General features: G+C 37.9%; 1 protein-coding gene across 3 annotated transcripts; it reads left to right on the top strand.

Annotated features, from left to right (window-relative positions):
- Positions 1-5,341: 5,341 nt before the first annotated feature.
- On the top strand, positions 5,342-24,769 carry LOC106671110 (protein Wnt-5a-like). 3 transcript variants are annotated; one of them, XM_014401938.2, is made up of 8 exons: positions 5,342-5,468; positions 5,573-5,692; positions 20,399-20,622; positions 20,694-20,874; positions 21,238-21,349; positions 23,609-23,711; positions 23,775-23,942; positions 23,999-24,769. In XM_014401938.2, exons 2-8 carry the CDS (start codon positions 5,634-5,636, stop codon positions 24,184-24,186), a joined length of 1,035 nt encoding a protein of 344 aa, XP_014257424.1. In that variant the 5' UTR covers positions 5,342-5,468; positions 5,573-5,633; the 3' UTR covers positions 24,187-24,769. The 3 variants fall into 3 exon arrangements, with proteins under 3 accessions (XP_014257424.1, XP_024083897.1, XP_014257425.1); XM_014401939.2 differs by lacking the exons at positions 5,342-5,468; positions 5,573-5,692 and adding exons at positions 10,195-10,259; positions 16,548-16,638; XM_024228129.1 differs by lacking the exons at positions 5,342-5,468; positions 5,573-5,692 and adding an exon at positions 10,184-10,259.
- Positions 24,770-25,852: the final 1,083 nt, after the last annotated feature.

Genomic DNA, 25,852 nt, shown 5'->3' with positions numbered 1-25,852 from the left:
TTGTCATTACTCCACATCAAACCCTGAGAAAAAAAGCTGCAAGGTCTTTTCTTCGGACCCGCTTGTTCCGGTTAAGGAGGTTGAAAGACAGATCAGGTGTTTCCGGGTTTAGGAGGTTGGAAGGCTGACCAAGGTACCTTCGAGATTAGATCGTTGGAAGGCTGATTAGGTGCCTCTGGGTTTAGGAGGTTGGAAGGCTGACCAAGGTATCTTCGAGATTAGATCGTTGGAAGGCTGATTAGGTGCCTCTGGGTTTAGGATGTTGGAAGGCTGACCAAGTATTTCAGGGTTTAGGAGGTTAAACGGCTGATTAGGTGTCTCCGGGTTGAGGAGGTTGAACGGCTGATTAGGTGTCTCCAGGTTTAGGAGGTTCGAAGGCTGACCAGGTATTTCCGGGTTAGGAGGTTAAACGGCTGATTAGGTGTCTCCGAGTTTAGGAGGTTCGAAGGCTGACCAAGGTATCTCCGAGATTAGGAGGTTGGTAGGCTCACTAGATATCACCGGATTTAGAAGGTTGGAAGGCTGACCAGGTGATCTCTGCGTTTAGGAGGTTGGTAGGCTGATCAGTATCTCCGGGTATATCAGATTAGAAAGGGAAGAAAATAATAGAAATTTGACTGTCTTTGAAAAGGCCAGTCACAGGCACGCATGGCACATGAAGCGTTCTCCATGTCTTCTCAGCACACGGACCAGGTCATCTGATTGCTATAAACCAAACAGGCACTCATCTGGGAAGAGAACAAAAGATAACACTCTTCATTCAACGGGGGGAGGGTTGAATTGTCCGAGCGAGGTGCTGATTTGTGAATGCCTTTCTACTCGTTGCTTGTCCAGTAAGAGAACCTGATGCGGGACGTCTAGAACTAGGCTATTGTCCTTATATAACAGACCGTTTGGAGTTGACTACTTTTCAACGAAATCGTCAAATGACAATAATAAAGTAAAGATAGATTTACTGACGAAAGATTTTAATTTAAACGGCCAATATTCAGACAGATGATTGAAGATGGGTCGTTATAAGTACGGTAAATATTATTAATTCGGTAAGTTATTTCGAGACTGACATCAGGACAGTTAATCCTTCGATTAAAGATATGAATAGAGATTAAATAATAAAGCAGTGCAATCTTCTCGGTTGGCAAGACCAATTAGGGCAACGATCTCCAATTATAACAATGTTGGGGTGGATATGGAGGAGGGGCGCTCATTATTCGACCCTTGTACTTCAACCCCCTTCACCGATTTTTTCCCTTTTTTTTAAGAGGCCGACCAACAAACCGGGTGTTTGTTCTATAATAAAATAATTGGGTAAAAAACCAGCAACGGTTTGCACTCGCGGGGCAGGCAAAAACCTTACAACCAGCGCGGAGGCACAATGAGGATGGACTCGTTCCCCTCTCGTCTTTTTCTTGAAACTAGATACAGCGTTTCCCAAAAAAAAACTTACCCAATGAGTACCTTGATTTTTTGTCCGTCAGACTTGGTAAGTCCGAGCAGTTTGAGTTAAATTGGAAAAATGTCCTTACTACATCGTATATATCGGTATGAGGTAAACAACAGCAAAAACCATGTCTCCTAATAAATGGACGATTATCCTGTATGACGTTTACTTTACTTCATATACAACTGAAGCGCATGTCCAGACCGCTACATACTTGAGGGAATGGAGTAATGTAATATTTTAAGATACTAATTCACTATTTTCGTGGTCCGCTTGACCAATTAATTAAGGTTTTTAGTTGAGAAAATAGTGAATTAATGATTTAAAAATGAAGTACACTTCACTAAAGCTCTCCGTCGTCATTTCAATTGTCGTCGAGAATCCAAACCGATTGTACGACATTTGAAAAATGGCAAAAGGAGGGAAAAGTCATAAGGTGGGGTTGAGATGGGGAGTTGATGTCCGAGTGGATCGAGGTCACGATAGCTCAGGTGGTAGAGCAGCGGCGTATCTAGCCGAAGGTCGTGGGTTCGAATCCCTCTCGTGCCATTGACTTTTTTTCATCTCAACTAAAAACCTTAATTAATTATTTTAAGATACTGTTGAGTGGCGTTATCCATTAGGTAATGTTCAACATAAGGAGAAAGAAATTGTAGAAGTAGTGTCGACCCTGATGAAAAGCCTTAGTAGTTAGTAGACAGCGTTCTAAACTTCTATTCAAGCTTCTAACCTCCTAACATCTAGACACCCAATAAGCCTGGTCAGCTGTCCAACCTGAACTCAGAGATACCTGACCAACCTGTTAACTTCCTAAATCCGGAAACATCTGATCAGCCTTTTAACCTCCTAAGCTCAGAGATACGTCGTCAGCCTTCCAACCTCCTATAACCGGAGTCACCTAATCAGCCTTTTAAATTCCTAAACCCGGAGACACCTGATCTGCCTTCCAACCTCCTAAACCCGTAGGGACCTGGTCACCCTTCGAACTCCCTAAACCGGAGACACCTGATCAGTTTTTAAACCTGCTAAATCCGGATGTAACTAATCAGCCATTTAACCCCTAAACCAAAAAGATAAAAAATCCCTAATCCTAACATTAATCCTTGCCCTAACTCTTTCCAAATCATACGTAACCTTAGCAAAATAAGAATGGTCACGCGAAAATATTTGTTTTTTCAGTCCAAAATCATATCCATGTTAAAAAATGGCATATAAACCACTTCTCCATTGTGATGAAGCGATAACAAGTTTTAAAGTAGCAAGCAACGGAAGTTTTAAAGTAGTAAAACCAAAATAGGAATGGCCGCCTACGACCTAACTCAAGCCTTAATTCTTACTAACCCTAACATAATTCCAATCCACTTCTTAAATGTAAATCTAAACCTAATCTACTAATCCTTGTCCTAATCCTACCTAACATAACTCTAACCCTAACTTGTCCCAAAAGTCTCTCTATACCATACCTAACCTATCTCGTCCTTAACCATTATCAAAAATAAGAATGGTCACGCAAAAATATTATTTTTTGATTATCCAGTCCAAAACTCATATCCATGATAAAATACATATACCTGTTCTTCATTTTGATGTACCGAAGCAAGTTTCATTCCTAAAATATAACACGAAAGATCCTAAAATCAAAATATGAACGACCGGCAACGTTTGAACTTTTTTAATACAAATATCAACAATTAAGGAGCATTAATTTGTCTTAACGAAGTAATATATGTACATGAATCTTATGTGAATAAATATAAAATAATTGTGAACGTGATATTTAAAATACATTATCAACTTTTTGTTATGTTAGAGTCTTAGTTTATATTAGTGTTTGTTCCGAGCCTTACCTAAACCGAATCCTAACCTAACTTAACCTAATCTTAACCCTACCTAACATAACCCAAACGCACTTCACAATCTGGCATAACCTTGAGTGCTAGGGACTAAAAAAATTATGGGCAATAAACTAGAAGATAAACCGGTCAGAGATCTAGATTGAGATCGGTATCTGCATGACCAAATAAAGGCCCTGAATCAATACTTGGGATAACAAGAACAAACATTCCTGCATCTCAGAAGGGGGAAGGGTCCGAACAAAACAAAAGGAGAAATGGACGGACGCTAAAGGTGCCAGAGATAGTAAACTGGGTTACTACAGATATAGACACTTCCAGTCATAGTGTTTATCTACCATTTATACTGTTCACGCTGGTATCTTGTTTTCTTCTGATGTCTCTACCCGTCAATTTGATACGTTAACATATTAGCCGTTAGTTCGCTCCTTGTTGATCCTGCCATAGCCACGAGCAATGAACGAACTCTAGAGGTACCAGAGACAGTGAACTAATGATTATATAACCCTCGTCAAATCTAGCAAACACATACTCCTCCTGGACCTGTTAGGGAGTGATTTGGCTGTAGACTGGTCACTACCTGAGAAAACTTGGTCTATTCAACGATGACCCCATTTCCAGGTTTATAGAAAGCTACATGTCAATAGAGACAAACCAACTGAAGAAACCGGGGAAAACAGTGATAATAGCCGATAACGTTGTACTTCTTAAAAGAATGATTTGGATTAAACGGAAGAACTGGGAAAAGTGCAATAAGCCAAAAATTCTGCAGTGCATGTATAAGGCCAAACCCTTGCTTCCTAATATCCCCCACACAATCGTCTGATGAAAAAAAATCTGAATTGTTTTGCAACGTTACGCTCGCTGAGGCTAAATGACAGTTGCCTCTGCAGCTCTTAGGAACTATCTCAAACCCTCGTAAGTCCTCGTGTAGTCAAAAGACATCATGGTCTATTTTGAAATTAAGATACCGGCTCAGTGCCCGATTTGGCTCAGCTTTTTCACCCTCGACTAAGGACAAATGTCTTTCATCCAATTTCCGAAATTTCCGCGGCGCACTAAGTCAAAACTATGTCAGTGCGAACTTAATAATTCATTTCCAATTCAGAAAAGCATTGATTATCTAAACCTCTTATTTTGTTTGCAATTTTATTTAATAAATAATCAAAACTCCTACCTTTCTTGTGAAATTGCAAAACTTGCCTTTTGAAAAGCGATTACGCACTTAATAGCAAAAATATAAAAGCGAATACTTTTTTAGGCAATTATTAAAATATACAATTGAAACTGCCTTGTTAACATTCATATTGAGATTGGATGGCCACAGGGAAATCGTTTTTAGGGTTTCAAAATGGGGGTATAGTTTTTAGGTTTTTTATAAGTATAAAAACAATAATATAATAATAAGATTTTTTATAGGAAATTTTCGCGGCGCTCTTTAGCACAGCCGTGCACAGCCCGGGGAGCACAATTTGGGAATCACTATTCCACCTCCAACAAGGCTTTCACCATACCACTGCATCGATTGTTTTATTTGCCGAACATAAAATTGTTTATATCCAGTTTATAATTTTACCCTTTTTTGCCCAAAGTTGCCTAGGACAACACCAACTTTAGCAAATTTGCTAAAGCGTAGCTAAACCTGTGAGTTTGGGCGCAGTGTTGTTCCCAGTGAGTGGGCTGATGTATTGGCAAGACTGATTTATTTGGCGCCAATCTAAACTTTATATCATTTAGGTCTTAAAGTTTTAAACTGAACATTTATTTAATTTAAACCCTTATGATCGCGCTCATGCTATGCTAGTATTTCATTTATGATTGAAGACTACAATAAATTAATAGCTTTTTAAAATCAAACAAAACTCCATAGGTTTTATTATTCTTAATGAATGTTCTCTTAATGATTTTATTGATGACGTCAATAATTAAAAATTATTAATTTTCATCATTCATCGGTAAAAAAACATGTAAGGGAATATACTTTAAGACTTTTATTTTAAACCCGGCTTAATTTTTTCTAGGAGGGGGCCCGGGGCGCGTCGAAGGGTTGGTTTTCGACGTCCACGGTGGTGGGGGAGGACTCAGCCTCCAGAGTCCTGAAGGATCGGCTTTTCAGTTAACGTTTGGGTGCAGTTGGGCGCAGGAGCTTGGCGGACACGGACCCTCTCCAGGAGGTACGTCTTCACCCGAATCATAACCGACGAAATTCACGGGAGTGTTGAACATATGAAACTTTTTGCAGTGTGACCTTTTTTTTAACAGGGAATTTCGTTTTCAGGTGTGACATTTTATCGTTTATTTGGCCACCTGACTGTTTTCAGATGTTCCACGGATATTAGATGTCTGGTATCTTCGTCTTCTGTCTCATCGCACTCACCGACGCCTCGTCTTACTGGTTGTAAGTAGATTTTCGATATATTTTTTTTTCTTTTTTTAACCGCGTACATCTTAACATCCCTTTCGTTTCTGGCTATGAGTAAACCGCAAATAAAGGCAAAAAAATACGCAGATGCTGAAGATTTCAACGCTGGAAGCCAGGAAACCTTTGACATGTCTTCACCGACTCTTTTTCTGTAGTTCCACTTACTCTGACACGCATTTCAACGGCCGCAACAAATTCATTGTATTTGTTCCATTCTAAAGATTGATTCTTGGACCAGAAGGGCAAGAACTATCAATTTTTCTTCCTCGATGAACAGAATATTTTCTTTAAAAAAACCTATTCCTTCTCTTGTTACATCAAGTTTTGCTTAAACTTGTAAGATGAAGTTAACGACTTAAAATTCGGCAAATTTTTTCAAGCGAAGTCCCGCTGTGAGTGAATTTAGACGACGGGTTTGTTTTCAACTAGACAGCCCCTTTTACCTTGTTCTTACTGTCTTGGTACACCATCGTAAATTGTCCATAATAAAGCTTTTATAAAGGACAAAATTATTTCCCAACATGACATGGAATCTGTTCCGAGGAGATGTGTACTCTTTACCAAAAACCGTGCTGCCTTCGCCGTTCCATGGATTTGCTCGATCTAAATTCAGACTCTTGAATTACGTTTGTATAATCAGACAGAAACAGCACAGCGGCCTTGTGGAGCTTGCAGTCTTAGCGATTACCGGGTCAAGACTCGTAACGAGCAGAAAAGCAGCAGAGCACTTTGGCCCGTGTATTGATCAGTTATTTTCTTCACCTTGGATGACCATGGGCTTCTGAACTTGTGTAGCTAGATCGGTTTACGTTGCGCTCTTCTGCCTCTGAAAAATTCTATTTCGTTTGATATGGCTCATGATTTGCCTGGTAGAGCATCGTGGCCGAGCGGCAAAGGCGTCAGATGGTTCGCCACGCAAGAAGTCCTAGGTTCGAATTCCGATATAGCCTGTGGAATTTTAACTGTAATGTGACATTCTGACCCTTCGTCCGCGTCCAGCAAAGAGTAGTTAAACTGGAATTAACTTCGAGAATCCGTTTTAGACCCAATATTGTTCTGTATTTTCGTGACATCACCAAGTTCGGGGCAACTAATAGCTTAAAACTACAATGGCAAGAGTCTGGTTCGTTGGGCCACTTTGATGGGTGGCGTGGTGACCCGATGAACGTCCTAAACTGTAAATAAAATATAAAGCTTTTGAATCCAAAAAAGAGGGAAAGTAGAGTATTTTGTTATAATTTAGGTTAAAAAATTAAATATATAAATAAATAAAAATTAACGCCATGCCTGGACATTACTGGGGAAAATAATTTTTTTAAATGTTTCTTCTCCCAGTACTACCTTCTTAGGCGACAATAAGTTTTTAGTTGCCCACTGAAGATTGCGAAAAGACGAAATATTAGACAAAACCACTTAATAAATATTCAAAAACGGCCAATCAACATACACAGCGTCGTGTGCAACTGCATAGTGTTATAGAACCATAAAGTTCATCCAATCTGTACAGCTTGGTTGTAAATTAGATTAAAATGACTAAACAAAAAGTGATATAAGAGGTGATCACAGAGTCTGCACCTCGACCTAAATAGATCTATCGTTTCCCTCTATTTTTGTCAAAGATTACCAGTTAGCTTTTAGGCTATTTAATCAGGTGCCTGGTGGTTATTAAACCTGATTTACAGCCCGCTGACTAGTAAACTCAGAAAATAATAGAGGATCTAGAAGCTCTGTGGACCTTTAATGCATGTAGTAGTGATATCACTGATGATTGCGTAATGCCGAAACGCGTTTGAGCGAAATCATATCCCGCGAGTTTATGATGGCTCATGAGAACTACGGAAAAAGGATGGCCCATTTGAATTAAACTTATTTTTTGGAGAGAGAGTGATAGGTCGAAGAATATTAAAGATTTGTCCGGGCGTTCTTGCCAATGACGCCTGGGGGCCGAAAATGTTTTTAAAAAGTAATTTAGGCACTGTTTTTGAACTTACTTTTCTGTCTTTATGGTGCATGTATTTCAAGCTTATTATATATCTTACAATTAATTAAGGTTTTCAGTTGAGATAAAAAAGTCAATGGCATGAGGGGGATTCGAACCCACGATCTTCGGCTTGATACGCCGCTGCTCTACCACTTGAGCTATCGTGACCTCGATCCACTCGGACACCAACCTCCCATCTAAACCACACCTTTTGAATTTTCCCTCCTTTTTGCCATTTTTCAAATTGTTTATCTCAACCTTAATTAATTGTAATATATTAATTGGTCAAGCGGACCACGAAACTTATGAACTTATTAAATATACATATATATATATATATATATTTCGATTTTCAAAATTTTTAAAAAATCTAGTATCGGTAAAATATGTATAAAAAATTTGTTTTCTAAAAAATCAATTCGGAAATTCGGATTAATTTGAAGAAACCTTTCTTCAAGCCTGTAAATACGAAATTTTAAAGCAATAAAAAAATAATTTTTTCTCTCCGTTATCTGATTAAAAAATTATAACTTCTCTGGATTTTGTCCAAATGCAACGTTATTACAACCGTTGGAAAGCGGAGTATGTTTTCGTTGAGTTTATATCAAGAAGAGTTTGGATTTGATGTAATTATAAGTGAAAAAAAATGAGTTTGAAATGAACAGAAACGTCTCCAATATTTTATTTTTTATCTTCGGTTCTAATTTATTTCTGGAGGTCAGGTTTACCGCGTTCCGTGTGGTTTATAAGGTTCTAATCCTATGTAAAGTTTTAAATGGATCAGTAAAGCATTTTAAAGTTTTCAATATCTATTTGATTTTTGAAAAAAATCGGAAAAAACAACTGCGAAAATTTTCAAAAAAACAACTATTTTCCTCAAAATTTGTATTTAGGGATTTTTCCCGATGTAAAAAATTAATGTCGACTTTATTTCGTGATTAAAAAAATAATTTAGCGCGCTTTGCTAAGTTGCTGGGTCATAAACGATGTATTTAAATGTCTACGAAACCCATGCTCTTAGCAAAGTAGGCTGGAATATATATATANGAAAGAAACTTGATATTCTGCCCGAAAAAATCCCTGAATACAAATTTTTTGGAAAAACAGAAAAATGTTTTCGGGCTGGATCTCCCTGGTTCAAATTTTTGTTTCTGATTTCTGTTTAAAGAATTCATAACTCCTTTGGATTTTGTCCAAATTCAACGTTACGACAAACGTTGGAAAGTGGAATGTTCTGTTCTTTCAGTTTTCGTCAAAGCTTATTGGATTTGATGTAGTTATAAGTGAGTTCCTCACTGAAGATGGCGCAATGATGAAACGCATTTGATTAGTTCAACTTAACGAGTGAAGACGGAACCAATAAGTATCCCATAGCCAGTTCAGCATTAGTTGTTTTCCCTAATTTAAGAAAATAATATTCTGTTCCAAATAAAAGATTCCTAACTTCTCTGGATTTTCTGCAAATTCATTCTTTTTATAACCCTTGAAAGGCTCCACCCAGAAGAAACGTACCTCACTACTTTCAGGATCACAGTATCAAAGGGCGGTACATTATATCAGGGGCGAGGGGTGCAACCTGGAAAAATGATCCTCGCGTTCTCGGGCATGTCCTTTTCTCCATCCTTTTCAGGGGGGGGGGGGTTTCAGCCACAAAAAATGGTGTAGCCTTGAGAGTGTGGTGCACTCTCTAAAGCATAAGCTGTATTCGTGTTTCCCTACGCGCATGATCTGCGAGGATGCGAAGACTACATCTACAGAATCCCTCAAGTGAAAAGAATTTGTTGGCTTTTGAGTCTGCCGCAGACGGCGGGTCCCTGATCAGTGGCACAGAAGGATTAGGGTATCAGATCCTGTCTGGAAAGACGGGGGAGGGTGCATAACCAACGAAACTACGGGTTAGCGCAAGAGTATTCCAAGTTCCAAGCCCAGTAGCGTGCTACATAGGAATGGAATCTTAGTTGGCTGATAGTGAGGCCCCTGGCGGGTACTTAGAGAAGAGCCAGTTGTTCGGTGGTGCCTTCATAGGCTTCCTTAACCGGGGGTGGTTAGAAATTCCACTATAAACCAATCCGCGGCCGGAGCTGATCCGGTAGATCCGACGCTGGTGGGGCCCTACACTCGGGGAGATAGTTGCCTTCACTATCTAGATAGTATAGCACGGTGAATTAGCTGCATTTCAGCACCAAGAGATCATGGGCGGTTTTATTTGACTCCAAGTACGTCGAGAATGGGAATTTTCTGTATTGAATTTGTGATTCGGAGTTTATTCAATGTTGGAAAGGAAGTTAATTATTATGGATGATAACGAAGGAAAGGAAAATATAAAAATAAAGTTTGATTGTTTATTTGCTTTATGATGGCGTAGCTACGGCTGAGTTTGCATATTCTGTAATTCATGCTGAGTGTGTCTTTGTTAATGTAAACCATTTCTAGGAAATTGCGTTTGTGTTGATTTTTTCAGTGTTTGGTATTTGCATTTTGTCGAAATCGAAGTCGTGTTGTTTTTCAAAATGGTGTACGGCCAATGCTGCGGGATTAGTTTTTAGCGTTTTACAGCCACAGGTGCGTTGTTTTTTTCGTTTTTCCATATATCGTAATGTAATAATATATTGTATATGGACATAGAATTAAGTTTATCAATTGCATCGGATTTGAAGGCTGTTGGTGTTGGGTCTTTGATTTTGGAAGTATCTGTACTGTTTTGGGGTTTTTGAAGGCTATTTTAATGTGGTCTGAGGAGAGAATGTACTTAATTTTTGTGACAATGTATAGACGAATGATTTGTCTTCGTTTGGGTTGATGGTGTGTTGACTACAGTGGAGGATGTTGTTTTATGTAATGTTGGGTTATAATATAATTATTTATGATTCTGTTAATTTATTTTTAGGGTGGTTGTTGATGTGTTCAAATATTTGTTAGTACGTGTGAAAGGATTCATCGCTTAGGGATACAATTTTGTGTGATAATCACATATCCGTGTTATTATTGTGTGTAGGGGGGGGGGGTATAGTTTTTAATGTATCAGTTTTTCCTGTTTTTTTTTTTCCTTTGTATGTAAAGTTTTCCTTGGATCTATAGAGTAGTTTCAAATTTATGACCGTTTTCATGATTTTCCAAAAAAATCAGAGGCGGGGAATTTATAAGGCGAAAAATACGAGGTAAATTTTTTTACACGTGTGCAGAAAATTAATATCGACTTTCTTTCTCGATTAAAAAAAATATTTTAACCTATTTTTGCTACGATGCTTATGTTTCGATAGGTAGTTGGAATGATGTGGTTTAAAATAGGGTAACGATAATACACATGTGGTAATTTTCTAACACATCGCCAAAAGTGACTTCCATACGTTTTGTTTTAATGAAACAAACCTCTGTCGTGTCAGTGCAGACATCGATGGCTAAGCCCATTAAACTTTAGAGACGATTGGGCATCATAGTTCTAAATTAAGGTCGAGAAGGGTTAAAAATCGCCCCTGGGCACGTTTGGCCGAGAGACTGGAAACTGGCCTCAGTAGGACAGATGCGTCGACCAACGCCACGGCTAATTTGAATAACTTACATAAATGAACTCATTGTAGGCGAAATGACCTCATGTTCGGATTTTTTCCCCCACCTTGACACAAGATTCAAAAAGCCGTTGTAATTATTAACCGAGGCTCCCTTAGTCGTACATTTTAAATAGTTAATCAATCATATCAATCGTGGTTGAGTGTATATTGAATTTTGGTTGGTGGATGCGGGTGGTCGAGGTTTACTCGACCAGTATCGTTTCCTTATTCTTTGCCGCGACGATTACAAGCCTACACATGTGGGTAATAGCAAAAGAAGGAGAATCAACTAAGGTCACTATCAAATCAGACAGAAGCTTTACATAATCGTGGCGTGTACTCTCGATCGCTTTAACCCTTTATGGCGTAATGATGTTTTAGAACCAGACGAACTTTAGCAATTCTGTTAAAAGGTAAGGGGGAAATACCGTGAATTTAGTGATAAAAAGTTTAGACTGGTAAGTAAATCACTGTTGCCAATACACGGGCAGAAAGAGGGCAGAACAACACTGCGCCGGCCCTAAACTCCTGATGTCAGAAGAAGAAACTTTCGACAAGAAAAATTATATTATGAACCGGATATGAAAAATGTTGCGCTTGGCAAATATAACAATAGATCGAGGACGCAGTGGTGTGGGGAAAGCCTTGTTGAAGATAGAAGATTCCAAGATGGAAATTTTAGGCGGGCACAGTGTTGTTCCTGCCCGTGAATTGATAACACTGAATAATTTTCTACCAATCTAATCTCTCCGTCTTGCAACTCCAACGTTTAGTAAATTTGTTAGTTTATGAAATCTCGTAAGTTGAGGGAGAGTGCAGTGTTTCTCTGTTTTATCAACACTAATTTGTTTGGCGCCAATTTAAAACTCCATCATAAAATCTTAGCAACACACTGAAGATGGCGGAATGCGTCTGATAGACCAAGCCAGCGAGGCTAGGCAGACCAAATTGATCGGGTACGACCAAATTACAAGTTCTTATTGACCTTTATAAAATAAGGACGAACGATTATTAAACCTTAGTTGAGAAACGTTCTCCAGCTATTTCAACCTGACACAGTTTTTAGGAAAATTGACTATTAAATAGAAGACCTAATTTTTTGCCGATCCTGCGCTTCCTGGAAGGTGTAACATCGGAATAAACCTCCACCTCATGTAAAAAAAGAACTCTTACTTTATCTTAAGAAATTTATTATTTATTCAAAGGATAATATTGAGACTCCTTTGTTTAATAAACAAGAAGTACGGCCGTGCCCTCTGGGAAGAAGCTGTACCATGTTAATTACGGGCTTTTGTACCGTTAGGCGAATCCCCAAATGAAGCCGGTTTTATATGTACGCGAGCTTATTATACTTGGCTAAGTATCGCCCTAGGAAAACTCGAGTTTCGACAACACCCCCAGGGAGACAAGGAGCGAAGCATGAGTTTAAAAAAAACTTTTCAAGTATATTTGTGTCAGAACGGTCGAATTCATCTACGATATAGCTTGTTAGTCTGTTTGATTAACGATCATATATTAGAAGTAAGGAAGACTTCAGTACTTTAAAAAAAAAATTATAAAATTGTAGACATTGATTCGTTTATTAATCTTTTTGTATGAGGTTGTAGAAGATGCAAAAAATCATTTTTAAACTCACTATTATTCAGTATAGGCTAGGACGACTGACCTCTTCCTAACCTTAGATGACCCGGCCCTATCCTTAACTCTTACCCTAACCATCCCTAACCTTACTAGCACCTATCCTTAACTCAAACCTTACCTCTACGTAACCTGTCCCTAACCTTAACTGTATATAGAAAATTAGGTATAATGTGAATTTGAAACAATGCAAGGTGTAACCATTTTATATATAAATAACCCGGAGAGACTTAGGTCATACTTTCTTATCACTTGTCTGTAGTGACGTTCGATACTAAAGAAGGTTAGGGATGGTTAGGTTAACTTGGTTCCCATCCGTAACCAATAAAATATTCGATACTGGTGAGTATCAAATTAAAAGCTTAGCAATAAGAGTTTGAACATTTGGAGCGTAACGAGTGGTTGTATTTGGAAGTAATAGATTTTAAAAAATTAGAAAAACGAAAATTTATTTATTTATGCAATTAACGAGTGGTTTGGCAGCAACAGATAAAGAAATTGAAAACTTATTTATTAATGTAATTAATGAAATAAAAAATACATATAATTTAATATTTTCATTGTGGGGCTTAGGAAATTCCCAATATTCCTCTCCTACACCATGAAGAAACAAAAGTTCATTAACATATGTTGGGGACGGCCTGTTTCTTTTATAACATATTGTGCAGTTTTTGAGAAGAGTCGCTCACTGGGCACAGAGGTCGCGGGCATCATTATAACAACCCTTGCTTGCCTATAAAGACAAGAGAAAATAGTTTTCATGTCCTCCCATTTCTTTAGCGGATCATTTTTTGGAGAAGCTAATGGGTTTGAGGTATAAGGACAGTTCATCCTTCCAATTGACCCCTTTTTTTTCGCTTCTGTCCATGTACCTTTTCCTTCTGTTTATGGGACCGCCCAGAAGACTTAGGTCACTGATGACCATCTGAAGATGATGATGATGATGATATGGTGGTGTGCGTCTCTCTCGCTTTTGCCACATTCCTTATGAATCTCAGCATTTTAGCAAACTGCTGGTTTCGTAAAATGAATATTCTTGAACCTTGGGTCCAAAATGGTTGAAACAGCCATGTTGTTATTTTGCTCTAAATTTGAAAATCTTGCCCGGGTATCCGTTAGAAGCGCTTCTTTTATTTCATACGGTACTGATGTTGGGTCAATTGTCACAGCTTGCAGCTCAGTAATCAATATGTTGACCATTGGAATTACTGTTGAGAACGTGCAACATCATTTCGATAGCATCGGAACGTCACTACTTGTCTGTTTCAACTTTAAACCAAAAAAATAGGCAAAGGATGAAACGGTTTTGGCAGATTAAGTTTTTTTTTTATTGGTCTTCGGCGTAAACCGAATATAACTTCCGATGTCTCCAATCCGAAAATCTCCCCGTGCTTGTAACGATCCGAACCCGGGGTCAAGGTGACCCGAGAGCCCAGGGACAGGGAGCGATACGTGATGTTGAGCCAGGCTTCCAGTCAAAGAACTCGTTCGACTTTTTCCTTTTTTTGGCCTGAGTGAGGTGTGAGAAGGCGAGGAAAAAGTAAGAGACAACCGACCGTCGGCTTGTGCCCTTTAACTACACCATTATGCCCACAGCGAAATCATGTGGAATATCAGTTTTTTGCCCGTTTAAACTTAAAACTTCCTTCAATTTTGGTCAATGTTTTTGAAGAACGTTCAGGGACATTGAAGAAGATCGAAACAAAATAAAATTATGGGAATCGCTTAAGCTAGTCAAAAGTGGTAACCCAAGAACTCATGCATGTCATCCGAACAACCTTAGCAAAGTAGCTTAAAATATTTTTCCATCAGAAACAAAATCGATATTCGTTTTCTACAAAAAAAATATATATATAAAAAATAAATTAATTAATTAAATACAAATTTCTTGCTTTTCTTTTTGTTGGATATGGATAAGAATCTGGATTATAAAAACTTTGTAAGCTTTTCCAACTTTTTTTTGAAGAACAACCAAACATTTGGAAAAGCTTTCGAAGTTTTTATAATCTAAATACAAATTTTTCTTGAATTTTTTGCTTAAGAAATTTGCCTCCGACTTTTTTCTCGAAAATTCACAAAAATGGTCATAACTTTGTAACTATGTACTCTACCGATCCAAGGGAAACTTGGCATGGGTTTTTTTGACACTTTTTACATATATAATCTGTTTTAATACAATCCTGAATTGACAAGAACACTCGGAAATGTGCCTAATATTTTTCGACCTTGTATCACAATAAAATTTCATTAAAATCGGCCATCCTTTGTCCGTCGTGCTTGTGAGCTATCATAACCTCGCGGTATGAGATTTCACTCAAACGCATTTCGCACGCAATCTTCAGTGAGGGATAGTGAACATAAGAAGAGGGCAAGTAGATCCATTACTTTTGAGCTCGCAGACAGCTGTTAATCGTGTTTCACAGCCTAGTGGATGTCTAGTTATTTTAGCATTGTCTCCCAAAAATGTCTCATTAAAATGGATGATCTCACGTCCTTATTCTGGACGGGACTTCCCAATCTTTGCACGATCCGGCCCTCTGACGCTAAAAATTCAATAAAAAGCATGATTTAAAAACGCAGCAGTGCTGTGGGCCGGACGGCAGAGAAGCTCTCACGTATCAAAAGCACCGTGGATAGGCGACCGTCGGAGGTTCTGACTCGTAGCAGAGAGGTCATCAATACCGATTAAGAATATGCCGTGCTTGGTTGGCACACGGCCATTTTTAGACCCGTACGTGTCGAAACGAAAATCTCCGTCATAGAATCATCAACTTCCAACATGGTTCTTCACCACCAATTTAGCACGACCAATACTGAAATACTCTAACAATCCGTACTAGATACGACGGTGATGAAGAGCCATGATTGAATATTCGATGGAGATTTTAGATTGGCGCCAAATAAATCAGTGTTGCCAAAAGATTAAAAGCAATTTGTATAGAATGTAACAAGATGGCGATTTGGATGATGCCTAAAAATTCGGTGTTGCCATTACACGCAAAAAATTGTAGGGGCAACACTGCGCCAGACCGGGATTTCCCGCAAACCTTGAAAAAACTGCTCAAGTTTGTGTTACTCTGAGCAGAAAGGGTTAATTTACAAACTGGATTTGAGCAATCTGCTTGACTGCTTGACAGAAATAACAATGATGCACAAGATGCAGTGGTGGTGAAAATGTTGGATAGTGAAGATTCTAAGACGAATATTTTAGATTGGCGCTAGAGTAATCAGTGTTGCCAATAGAGGGGCAGAAAAATTCCAACCCTCCTAGAGTTACAGGATTTCCCTTTAACGTTTAACAAAATTGCTAAAGTTAGTGTTGCTCTGAAGCAAATGTGGACATGAAAGGGCTAATTGAAGGGTGCCATTCCTTGGCTCCGTATAGAGAGTGTGTCGGAATGACATGCTATTGCGAGCATGGCAGCGAGTACCTAGATCCCCTGTTACGATTGTTTTACTGTATATAATACTTTATGGATGTCTCGAGTTGTGTTTCATTGCGTATGTGGATACTGAATGTATTTATTAGCGAGAATGTGGTACGTGACAGTGGGAAAGAGCTGGTGGTAGAACATCAAGTACTCCACCCTGATTATGAGTGAATGGCTTGTAAATAGTAAAGAGTAAAGACTGTATTTTAAGAATGAGTGGATTTTGGTTCTAGAAAAGATTGCGTTGGGCTGAAATGATCTAGCTTTTGATGGAGCCCAGGCTCGTTGGCGGACGGACGAGACCCCGGACTGACATCACTCGGGGTAGGTGATTCTCCTTGTTAGTTGTAAAAAGTAATTCCTGTCATACAGGTGGGATTAACGTTCAACTACCCGAAAACCACTATGTCAAATGCCTCTTTGACGTCATACTACTTTTTACGTCTTGTTCACAATGAACACGAGGCGTAGAATAGGGTTGCCGTGTGCTCGAATAATCCATATGGGCGTTTATTATATTATTTCGCCTGCTGTTTATTCACTCACTCCCCGGGTACCCCCTTTCTTTTTTAAATATCTTTTGTGGTGGAGTCATCTATTCAGTAAGCTGAAGGGGCATTTTGATCGTTTTAAACTCGTATCTCCCTCTTAAATCGCGTTCTTTGTTTTACATTAGGGTTAATAACTCGCTTAAGACTCTGTTGAAAATTACACACAGACTCCGTGACTGACCTACAGACGGCTACTCACGACTTTTAATGGATTGAAAAACTGACATGTAGCTCTACTTGGGCTCAACTCCACCTTGATTCCCGTTACCAGTTACCTAATCCTTCCGGTGTCATTCTCAGACTACTTTGTCCTTGGTGGTATGGTTCTGAACCGGAGAAATTGGCAGCCTTTAAGTTTTGTTCGATGTTCTCAGTTGACGCGGAAAGATCGCAATGCGAGTTTAAGAAACTTTGAAATCCTAAATTCCCAAAACTTTATCCCCAACCAGCAGGTTTTCCAAGCTGTCACTCAGACATCTGACTGAAACCCAACACTTGAGCGTTGGGACAATTTAGAGGCCATTTTTTGATGTGACCCAGGCTTTCGATCGCGTTTGGCACCCGGGCGAAAATACTCAAGGACATCCTTTCCTTCACCTACTACCTATTTCTTCGCAGTTACCTAGCTGACCAGTTGTTGAAGGGTCGGCGTCTTCCTCAAATTACTTTCTCTTTGCAGAGTTTCTCAAGGCAGCGCTCTGATCCACACATGCCCGGTTATCTTCACTACGACTTTCGAGCCATTTCTACCGTTAATAGTAGATTGTCCAACTAGATCCGTGAATGATGTAGTTGGCCAACTTCAGGCTCTTCCGGTGCCACTCGAAAATGTTCCCTGCTGCCGAAGCACCTTAAATAAAGTATTTGAAAGTATGAGTGTTAATAAAGCACCTGAGGATGATGGCATTGGGGTAAAAATTATAAAAAACTGCGGTAAAAATGTGAGATGATGGGAAGACAGCACTCATATGGCCAAGTACATTTGCTCCCTCCCTCGGATAATCATCATACCCATCATTCCAGAGGCTATAGTTTTCAGTATTCATCAGTAGATTTAATCTCCAATGGGGGAGGCGAGTTTTCAACGTATTCCCACAGTTAATGGATGTATTTTTTGAAATTGAACGTGTCAAAAGATTTGTACAAACCCTCCTCCTTTACGGATAATAAAGCGATTTGGTTCCCGACTATTCACATCCACCTGCGGTCCTTTGGGCCAAAACCCGCCAGAAGGCCACAATTTGATGCGGTTCCAAATTTCTATTGTTCGCCCCGGGCGGAAAGGAATGAGGAGGGCCTATCCCCTTTTATTTTTCATAACGGAATTCACCAGTTCACTGCAGTCGTTCTTCTTCCTTCGTGCCCTCTGCTTTTCAAATCAAATATAATTGATTGACTATTATATTATGCAATAGAATTTTGTTAACCTTGTAATGCGGAAAAATATTCCACAGCTCACAGCCATTAAACTTCAAAATGTTGTACTAGAATATTTTTTACCCTAATCAAGCACAAAATGAGTTTTTAAAAAGAACGGAAGACCGAATGAGATAATTAGTTAAGTAATTAAAACAAAATATTACTACATATCTGATTGTTGGTCGTTATTAAATTAATTATATGAAATCTGGTTCACTAGAATTAATAATTATTGTTAACGCTTTCTTGCCCAACGTAGCTTCTGGGCAACACCAAATTTAGCAAATTTCCTAAAGTTTAGCAAATCCCATGAGTTTAAGGCGGGCGCAGTGTTTTACCTTCACTAGTTCATCACGTATATTGGCAACAATTATTTTTTTGGCGCCACTATTATATCTCGTACCGACTGGTCTATTTTAACCCTTTCTGGTCCAAAGTTGCGTCAGAGCAATGCCAAATTTAGTAATTTTGTATTGTAGAATTTTATATTATTGTTAGGTTTACGTTTGGGTTAGGGTTAAAAGTGAGTTAGGTTATGTTGTAGTAGGGTTAGGGACGAGTTAGGTTAGATAGGGTTAAACAACAAGGTGCTAACCGTTCAGATCATTGGAAACAATTTTTAAGTCCTGAAGGATTGTATATATTCCCCGAAAGGTTGTCAAAGGATCTGATTTTTTTCTTTCTTTCAAATTCGCCTTATACGTGATCTTTTAGATATAGTTAGGTTAGGGTTAGGGTTTAGATTAGGTAAGGTTCTGTTAGGTTAGATTTATGTTGTGTAGGGACTAGGGCCGAATTAGGTTAGGTTAGATTGGGTTAGCTAGGATTCAGGATTCCTTGTTAGGTACTAGGAAGGGTTAGGTTATGTTGTATTAGGTTTAGGATTAGGGACGAGTTGCATTACATATTTAATGTTTTTCCGTGGTGCAAAAAAAAAAAAAAAAAAAAAACCAAGAGCGCGAAGCGCGAGTTTTACAGGAGAAACAAACCATATCTAGGAATTTTTCACTCTTGGGTATTTTTTACATGTGTCACATTTCAATTCATTTCAAAGTGACAATGTTATGATTTAGATTTCGTGATTAGGCCTAGAGTTAAAAAAAGAGAGAATAGGGAAGAGACAGTCGAGCAGAGGTGAACAAGCCTATTCCGGGTAGATGATAGACAAGAGAAGTGTGCGATCCTCAAAAGTGTTGTATTCCCTAAAATAGAGTGCTTCGGTCCATTGCGGATTGACTGTAAATAGTGAGTACATATCCACCCTTGTTCTAAATGGTCTGGCAAAAGCTTTGCAGGAAATTACTGTTTATTTAAATTTAAAAAAGTTTTAATTGTTTGTTTAAAATTTAAAAGGAAATTTATTGATTTTAATTGTTATTTTCTTGTGTGATTAATAAATTGTTTTCAAACTTTAATTAAAATTTATTATTAAAAGGCACCTGATCGGCTGTATTCGGGTTCGATCAAGACCTCTGGGGCTCTGTTTCTCACAAAAAGGATTCAGAGTTGGGCCCGTCTTGTTGAATCGAGAACAGATCATGACACATGTTTATATTTGTTAACCATTTATATCAATAGGAATCGGTTTAAAGTCCTGAAGAATTTGGGTATATTCCCTCGGGGTTGTCAAAGGATCTGGGTGTTTTGTCTTTCTTTCAGTTTCACCTGATCCCTGATATTTTATTTGTACTTAGGGTTAAATCATGTTAGGTTAGGGTTAAGGTTGAGTTAGGTTAGAATAAATACAAATAAATTGAGTATTTTTCATTCTTTCATATCCACCTTACTTATCCCTGATCTTTTACATATAGTTACAGGTAGTATGTTATGTTAGGTTAACGTTAAGGTTGAGTTAGGTTAGGTCATGTTATGCTGGGGTTAGGGATGATTTTGGTAAGGTTATGTATGGTTAAAATTATTTTTGGTGATGTTGTTTTAGAGATAGGGAAGAATTAGTTAGCATTCCAACATAGATTAGATTAGCCACAAAGTTTTAAGTCATAGACATAGGAAAGGAGTGTAATGATAAATCATATATGCATTTGAATTTTTGCATGTTGTTTTTCTCTGCGAATGTTTAAATTTAAAACCATTTATTATTTTTGCTTTTTCAGAAATATCGAGCCAGCTAATTTTAACGATGTTAACGGTTGTGAAGTTACCAAGGGTTTATCAATCGGACAAGTCCGATTGTGCCAGGTTTATTCAGACCATATGGAGCGTGTGACAATCGGTGCCAAAAAAGGTATATCAGAGTGTCAACATCAGTTCAAATACCGAAGATGGAATTGCTCAGCGCTGCCGGATTCCACATTCTTTGGCAGCCAAAGACATACAGGTACATCAAAGCTAGCCTTTGTACTTTGAAAAAAATTGCTATGTATTAACTGTTGCAATTTACTTTATAAGCTAGTCGAGAGTCAGCGTTTATTTACGCGATAACAGCAGCCGGGATCACTCATTCTGTTGCTCGAAGCTGTAGAGATGGACACCTAGCCTCCTGCAGTTGTTCGCGAGCTCCACGTCCGAGGGACTTGCACCACGAATGGATTTGGGGTGGTTGCGGAGACAACTTGGAATACGGTTATAAGTATGCAATAAAACAAAACTCACCTGGTTTTAAGGAAAAAAAAACACCACTTGCCTGATTTTCTTAGAATTCTTCTCAACCATATGGTCTTCATTGTTCAATGGTTTTCCTAGATACATAGACTTTTTCTACTAAAGGCAGTTGCTCTGAGTCTCTGTCATTCTCTAGACATTGTCAACATTGGTCATCTGCTAAATAGTACTGCAGTGTCATCGGCAGCTGAGCTCAGATCAGGTTTCTACATCTTTCATTGATCTAGACAAGAAAAACAATTTTAACAAGAAAGTGGTGTTTTAATTTCATCCAGGAATATATACCATACTCATCTTTTTTTATACTTAATTAAAGTCAATTTGTGTGTAGGTTTACTCAGAGTTTCATCGACATAAGAGAAAGGGAGAAGAGGTACAGACGTGGGAGCCATGATCATGGACAGGCATTGATGAACTTACACAACAATGAAGCTGGAAGAAGGGTATGTTAAAAATCATTCCTGACAGTAATATTGAAATGGAGCATTAACGCTAACTGTATATAGAAATTCAGTTATAAGATGAATTTGAAATTATAAAAACGATCATTTTATTTATATAATTAATTTATTTATTGCCCATACATAGAACAGTACATATTACAAATATCTGTGTACATGGTATTTTTTCTCTCGGTCTCAGCACTGGCACTATGGCCATAACTGAACCCAGAGGAAACAGGTTAAGAGAAACCTGTCTGGCACTTAATATGAGGAATTAAGGGGGGAGGAGGTCTAAAAGCTATTGGATGGAGGGCTTTCGGGATTGTAGAGCTTGGGCTGAAGGGTTAGGATAGATCTAGAGCTTTGGACCTTTAGGAAGAGAGAACGGATCAGAGTGTGATGGAAGGAGTGTTGGGGTCATTGTAGGTAATGAGGTTAGTGACATAATGAGGAACTTTGACAGGTTATGTGAGGAGTTGCGAGCCCTGAATTTTGGGTAGCTCGGTATGTCCAAATGGAATGGATAGTGATGTAGAAGGGAGCAGCAAGGGACTTTGGATGTTTTGGGTATTGGAGGATTTAGCAATGATGTTTAGGCATTGTTTGGGCATGAATTTACGCTAAGCTTTACGCATCCCGCCCCACTCAGCCCTTTTTCGCTAAACCTCAGTCACAACTGTTGACCAGCTCTCCAAAAACTTATTTTTTACAGTAATTTGACCAATCCTTTTCTTCACAATCTTGCCCTCTTGACATGTTACCCCTTAATTTTTGATGGTACTTTGCTTCATAGCAGTTTGTAAGAGTCTGGATCGGAAAACTACAATTTGGAAAGCTTTCCTTCTTGGGTCGACCGATCTGAACCAGAGTGCAAGTCTCTTCTACTTATTTCTCCTCTTTAAAATGTAAGAACTTTATTTTTTTCCCCATTTCTCTCTTAAAGTTGTTCCCTTCTCTTTTTGTTCTTTGGACTTAGAGTAATTTCCACTTTGTTTCCCATTTTTTGTTTTCACTATATTTATTTCTCTTCCCTTTTTTTATTATGTGCAAACAGGCAAGCATTGCTGGATAACTTCTGCGAGTAGGGGTATGTTGCAGTAATGTCTTGTATAGAATTTGAGTTTTGACCGTCGAAACAGATTTTGGTGACTAATTTTCAATTGTAATTGAATATAAGTGACAAGGCTGATATCACTCATATAAAGATAATTTCTGACCCTAACCCTAACACAACATAACTTGTAACCTTACCAAACCTAGCCTTCCATAACCCTAACCCAACCTAACCTTTCACATCCCTAACCCATAACGTAATCCTGATCCTAACTTAACCCAACCCATGTATATTCTTTGCTAAATGCGAAATCGATGCCTGTATGCGTAGTAAATTTACATGTTAACATAAATGTATATTCTTCTTGGACTCAAAGCTCAACAAATGTCTAGCTGCAGCATATATAGCTGCAGCATAAGTTCTCAGCCCATAAAACAGCTAATAAATAATAAACGATAATAAAAAAGAGGAGGAAATTTGAGTTGATTCGTAAAAATTTAAAATATTTATTACATTATATATTTCTTATTTTAACTGATTTTTTAACTTACTTCTTCAGGCTGTCATAAAAATGGCAAAACTGGCCTGCAAATGTCACTGAGTATCTGGATCTTACTGTTTGAAACTTGTTGGTCTAAAACTAACCTAGCCTAACTCTTCCCTAACCCAACCTAACTATCTCATCTCTAACCCATAATCTAACCCTGATGCCATCCTAACTTGTCCCTAATACTAACCTAACTCATCCCTAACTCATAACCTAACCCTAACCCTACCTAATCTAACCCAGCCCATGGACACTCCCTGGTAATGCGATATCATTGGAACTAAAATGTATTATAAATGTACATGGTAAAATGGCCTAAAATAGCCTTATACACGGTACACACATACATGGTAATAGCCTCTACAGGCTATCATAAGAATGGCGGAAGTGACCTGCAATGTCACAGAATCTCTGAATCTTGTAGTTTGACAAGATTGGCCTTAACCTACCCTAGTCTAACTCTTCCTTAACCCTAACCCAACCTAATGTAACTCACCCCCTAACCCATAACCTAACATATCACTAACCCATAACCTAACCCTACCTAATCTAACCCAGCCCGTGGGCACTCCCTGATAATGAGAAATCGATGGCACAAAAATCTGTTGTAAATTTACATGTATACAATTTAATGTACACATAAATGACTCCTCTTCAGGCTGTCATAAAAATGGCAAAAGTGACCTGTAAATGTCATGGAGTCTCTGGATCTTGCAGTTTGATAACCTGTTGGCAGCAGCTTCCAACTTTCAGGGAAATAGGTAATAGAACAGTTCTCATATAAGAATCTACTATAAATTTATGAATTCTGGCTATTTTTGTAGGTGACTACATCAGAGACAAGTATGATGGAGCAACAGAAGTGAAAGTCAACGTGAGAGGTAAACTTCAGATAAAAGATCCCCGTTTTGATCTCCCGACGGCGAACGATTTGATCTTCCTCGATGAGTCTCCTAATTATTGTGTCCCTAATGCCAGTGCAGGGTCGTTAGGTATTTGCCAAATCGGTTTAAAATTTCTAGTGTACAGACTGTGTTTTTTGTTTCAGGTACACAAGGCAGAATCTGCAACAGAACATCTGACGGCATGGACGGCTGCAACCTAATGTGCTGTGGGAGAGGGTACAACACACAAAAAATTAGTGTCAAACAGAGATGTGACTGTAAATTCCATTGGTGTTGTTATGTCAAATGTAATCTATGCACAGAAACCGTCGATGTTCATAGTTGTAAATGAGTGTTTCTTACTTTCGCTTCCACTTTGATCCAATGTAGGCTTGAAGTGTCATACAAGAGAGTGAGTATCTGTGTGTAAAAAAGCATATGTTTGAATTTTGGCCGTACATTAGACTCCAAAAATTACTATACGATAACTGTAAGATTTGAGTCCAAAAACTTTGCTATTTGATCCGAGTAATTTTGATACGCCTAGATTTCATCATATACACCCAATTGTTTTCTATATAGTTAATAGGTTCTTAGTAAGAGGATAATTGTTTTTATAGTCTGATCAAAGATATGTTCATATACACATAAATACCAAAATTAGAAGCCTTCTAATTTGATTTATTAAAAAAAGTCATTAAAGATTCCTGTTGTATTATGATTTTTATTCTACTGCTACTCAACTAATTACCTCCATAATCTTAAATTTCCAAATTAATAAAAAAATTTTACTGCTAAATAGTTTCCTTTCACTTCTTATACGTATATAGATTATGTAGCCTCTTTTTGATCTGCGCATTGTGACCATGTAAATATATAACAAGTTAGTGTGAAATTGCTTCATTTATTTACACAAAACAAACATTATCCCTTAACTGCACACATTTTTTTTCTTTGTGCCCTGTGTATCAAAATAAAACTACTTAAACAATTTTTTTAATCAATAATAAAGTATATCCCAGAAACAGACGTGTTTTTTTTGTTTGTGTATTGGCAACACTGCATCTAAAATCTCCACTTTTGGAATCTTCAATCTTCATCAACACAGCATCTAATATCGCGTTACATTTGTCTAGATGACAAAATTTTTCAAATCCAGTTTATAAAAATTAAATCTTATATTGTCAAATGTTGGCTCAGATGAAGACCAACTTTAGCAAATTAGGTTAGTAAATTCCATGAGTGGTGCAGTGTTGTTCCTTCAGTGTTTCTGCATGTTTATTGGCAAAATGAATCTTGAATCTCCATTTTGGAATCGTTATTCTTCATCACTAATGCATCTAGTTTCATTTGTTATATTTGTCTAGAAGAAAAAATCTTACAAATCAGTTTCTAAAATTTAATATAACCCTTACATGCCCAATGTTGGGTCAGAGAGACAACGACATTCACAATTTTATTAGGTTAGGAAATAAAATGACTTTAAGGCAGGTTCTGTGTTATTCCTGCAGTGTTTCTGCGCATCAATTGGCAACTCTGAATCTAAAATCTCTATTTTGGAATCCTCAATCTTCATCACACTTCATCTTGTATTGATTTTTATATTTGTCTGGAAGATAATTTTTTTTTGTTCAGAGAAAGACCAACTTTAGCAATTTTGTTAAAGGTTATGTGAAATGTGCAGAGGGAGCAGGAGAAATGTTGTTCCCAGTGCTTATGATCTTATGTTTGATGTAAATAATTTCGATACACCTGGATTTCATCGTACCCAACCATTTTCTATGTAGTAAATAGGTTCTTAGTAAGATATGTTTATACACATTAGAAGTCTTCTAATTTGAGAAGGAAAAATAAAGAAAATAATTTGATTCTTATAAACATGCAACAAGATGGTAGGAAATTATTTTTTCTTTTATTAACACAAAACATATATTTTCAATATAACTGCAAATATTTCTTTCTTCATGCCCTGTGTATCAAAATAAAACTACTTAAACAATTTTTGTTATCAATAATAG

This window comes from Cimex lectularius, unplaced genomic scaffold (genome assembly GCF_000648675.2).
Source record: "Cimex lectularius strain Harlan isolate CLEC.00 unplaced genomic scaffold, Clec_2.1 scaffold201, whole genome shotgun sequence".
In the NCBI taxonomy this organism is placed as follows: domain Eukaryota; kingdom Metazoa; phylum Arthropoda; class Insecta; order Hemiptera; family Cimicidae; genus Cimex; species Cimex lectularius.
The sequence above is the reverse complement of the archived record's forward strand: the minus strand, read 5'-3'. Positions and strand labels throughout refer to the sequence as shown.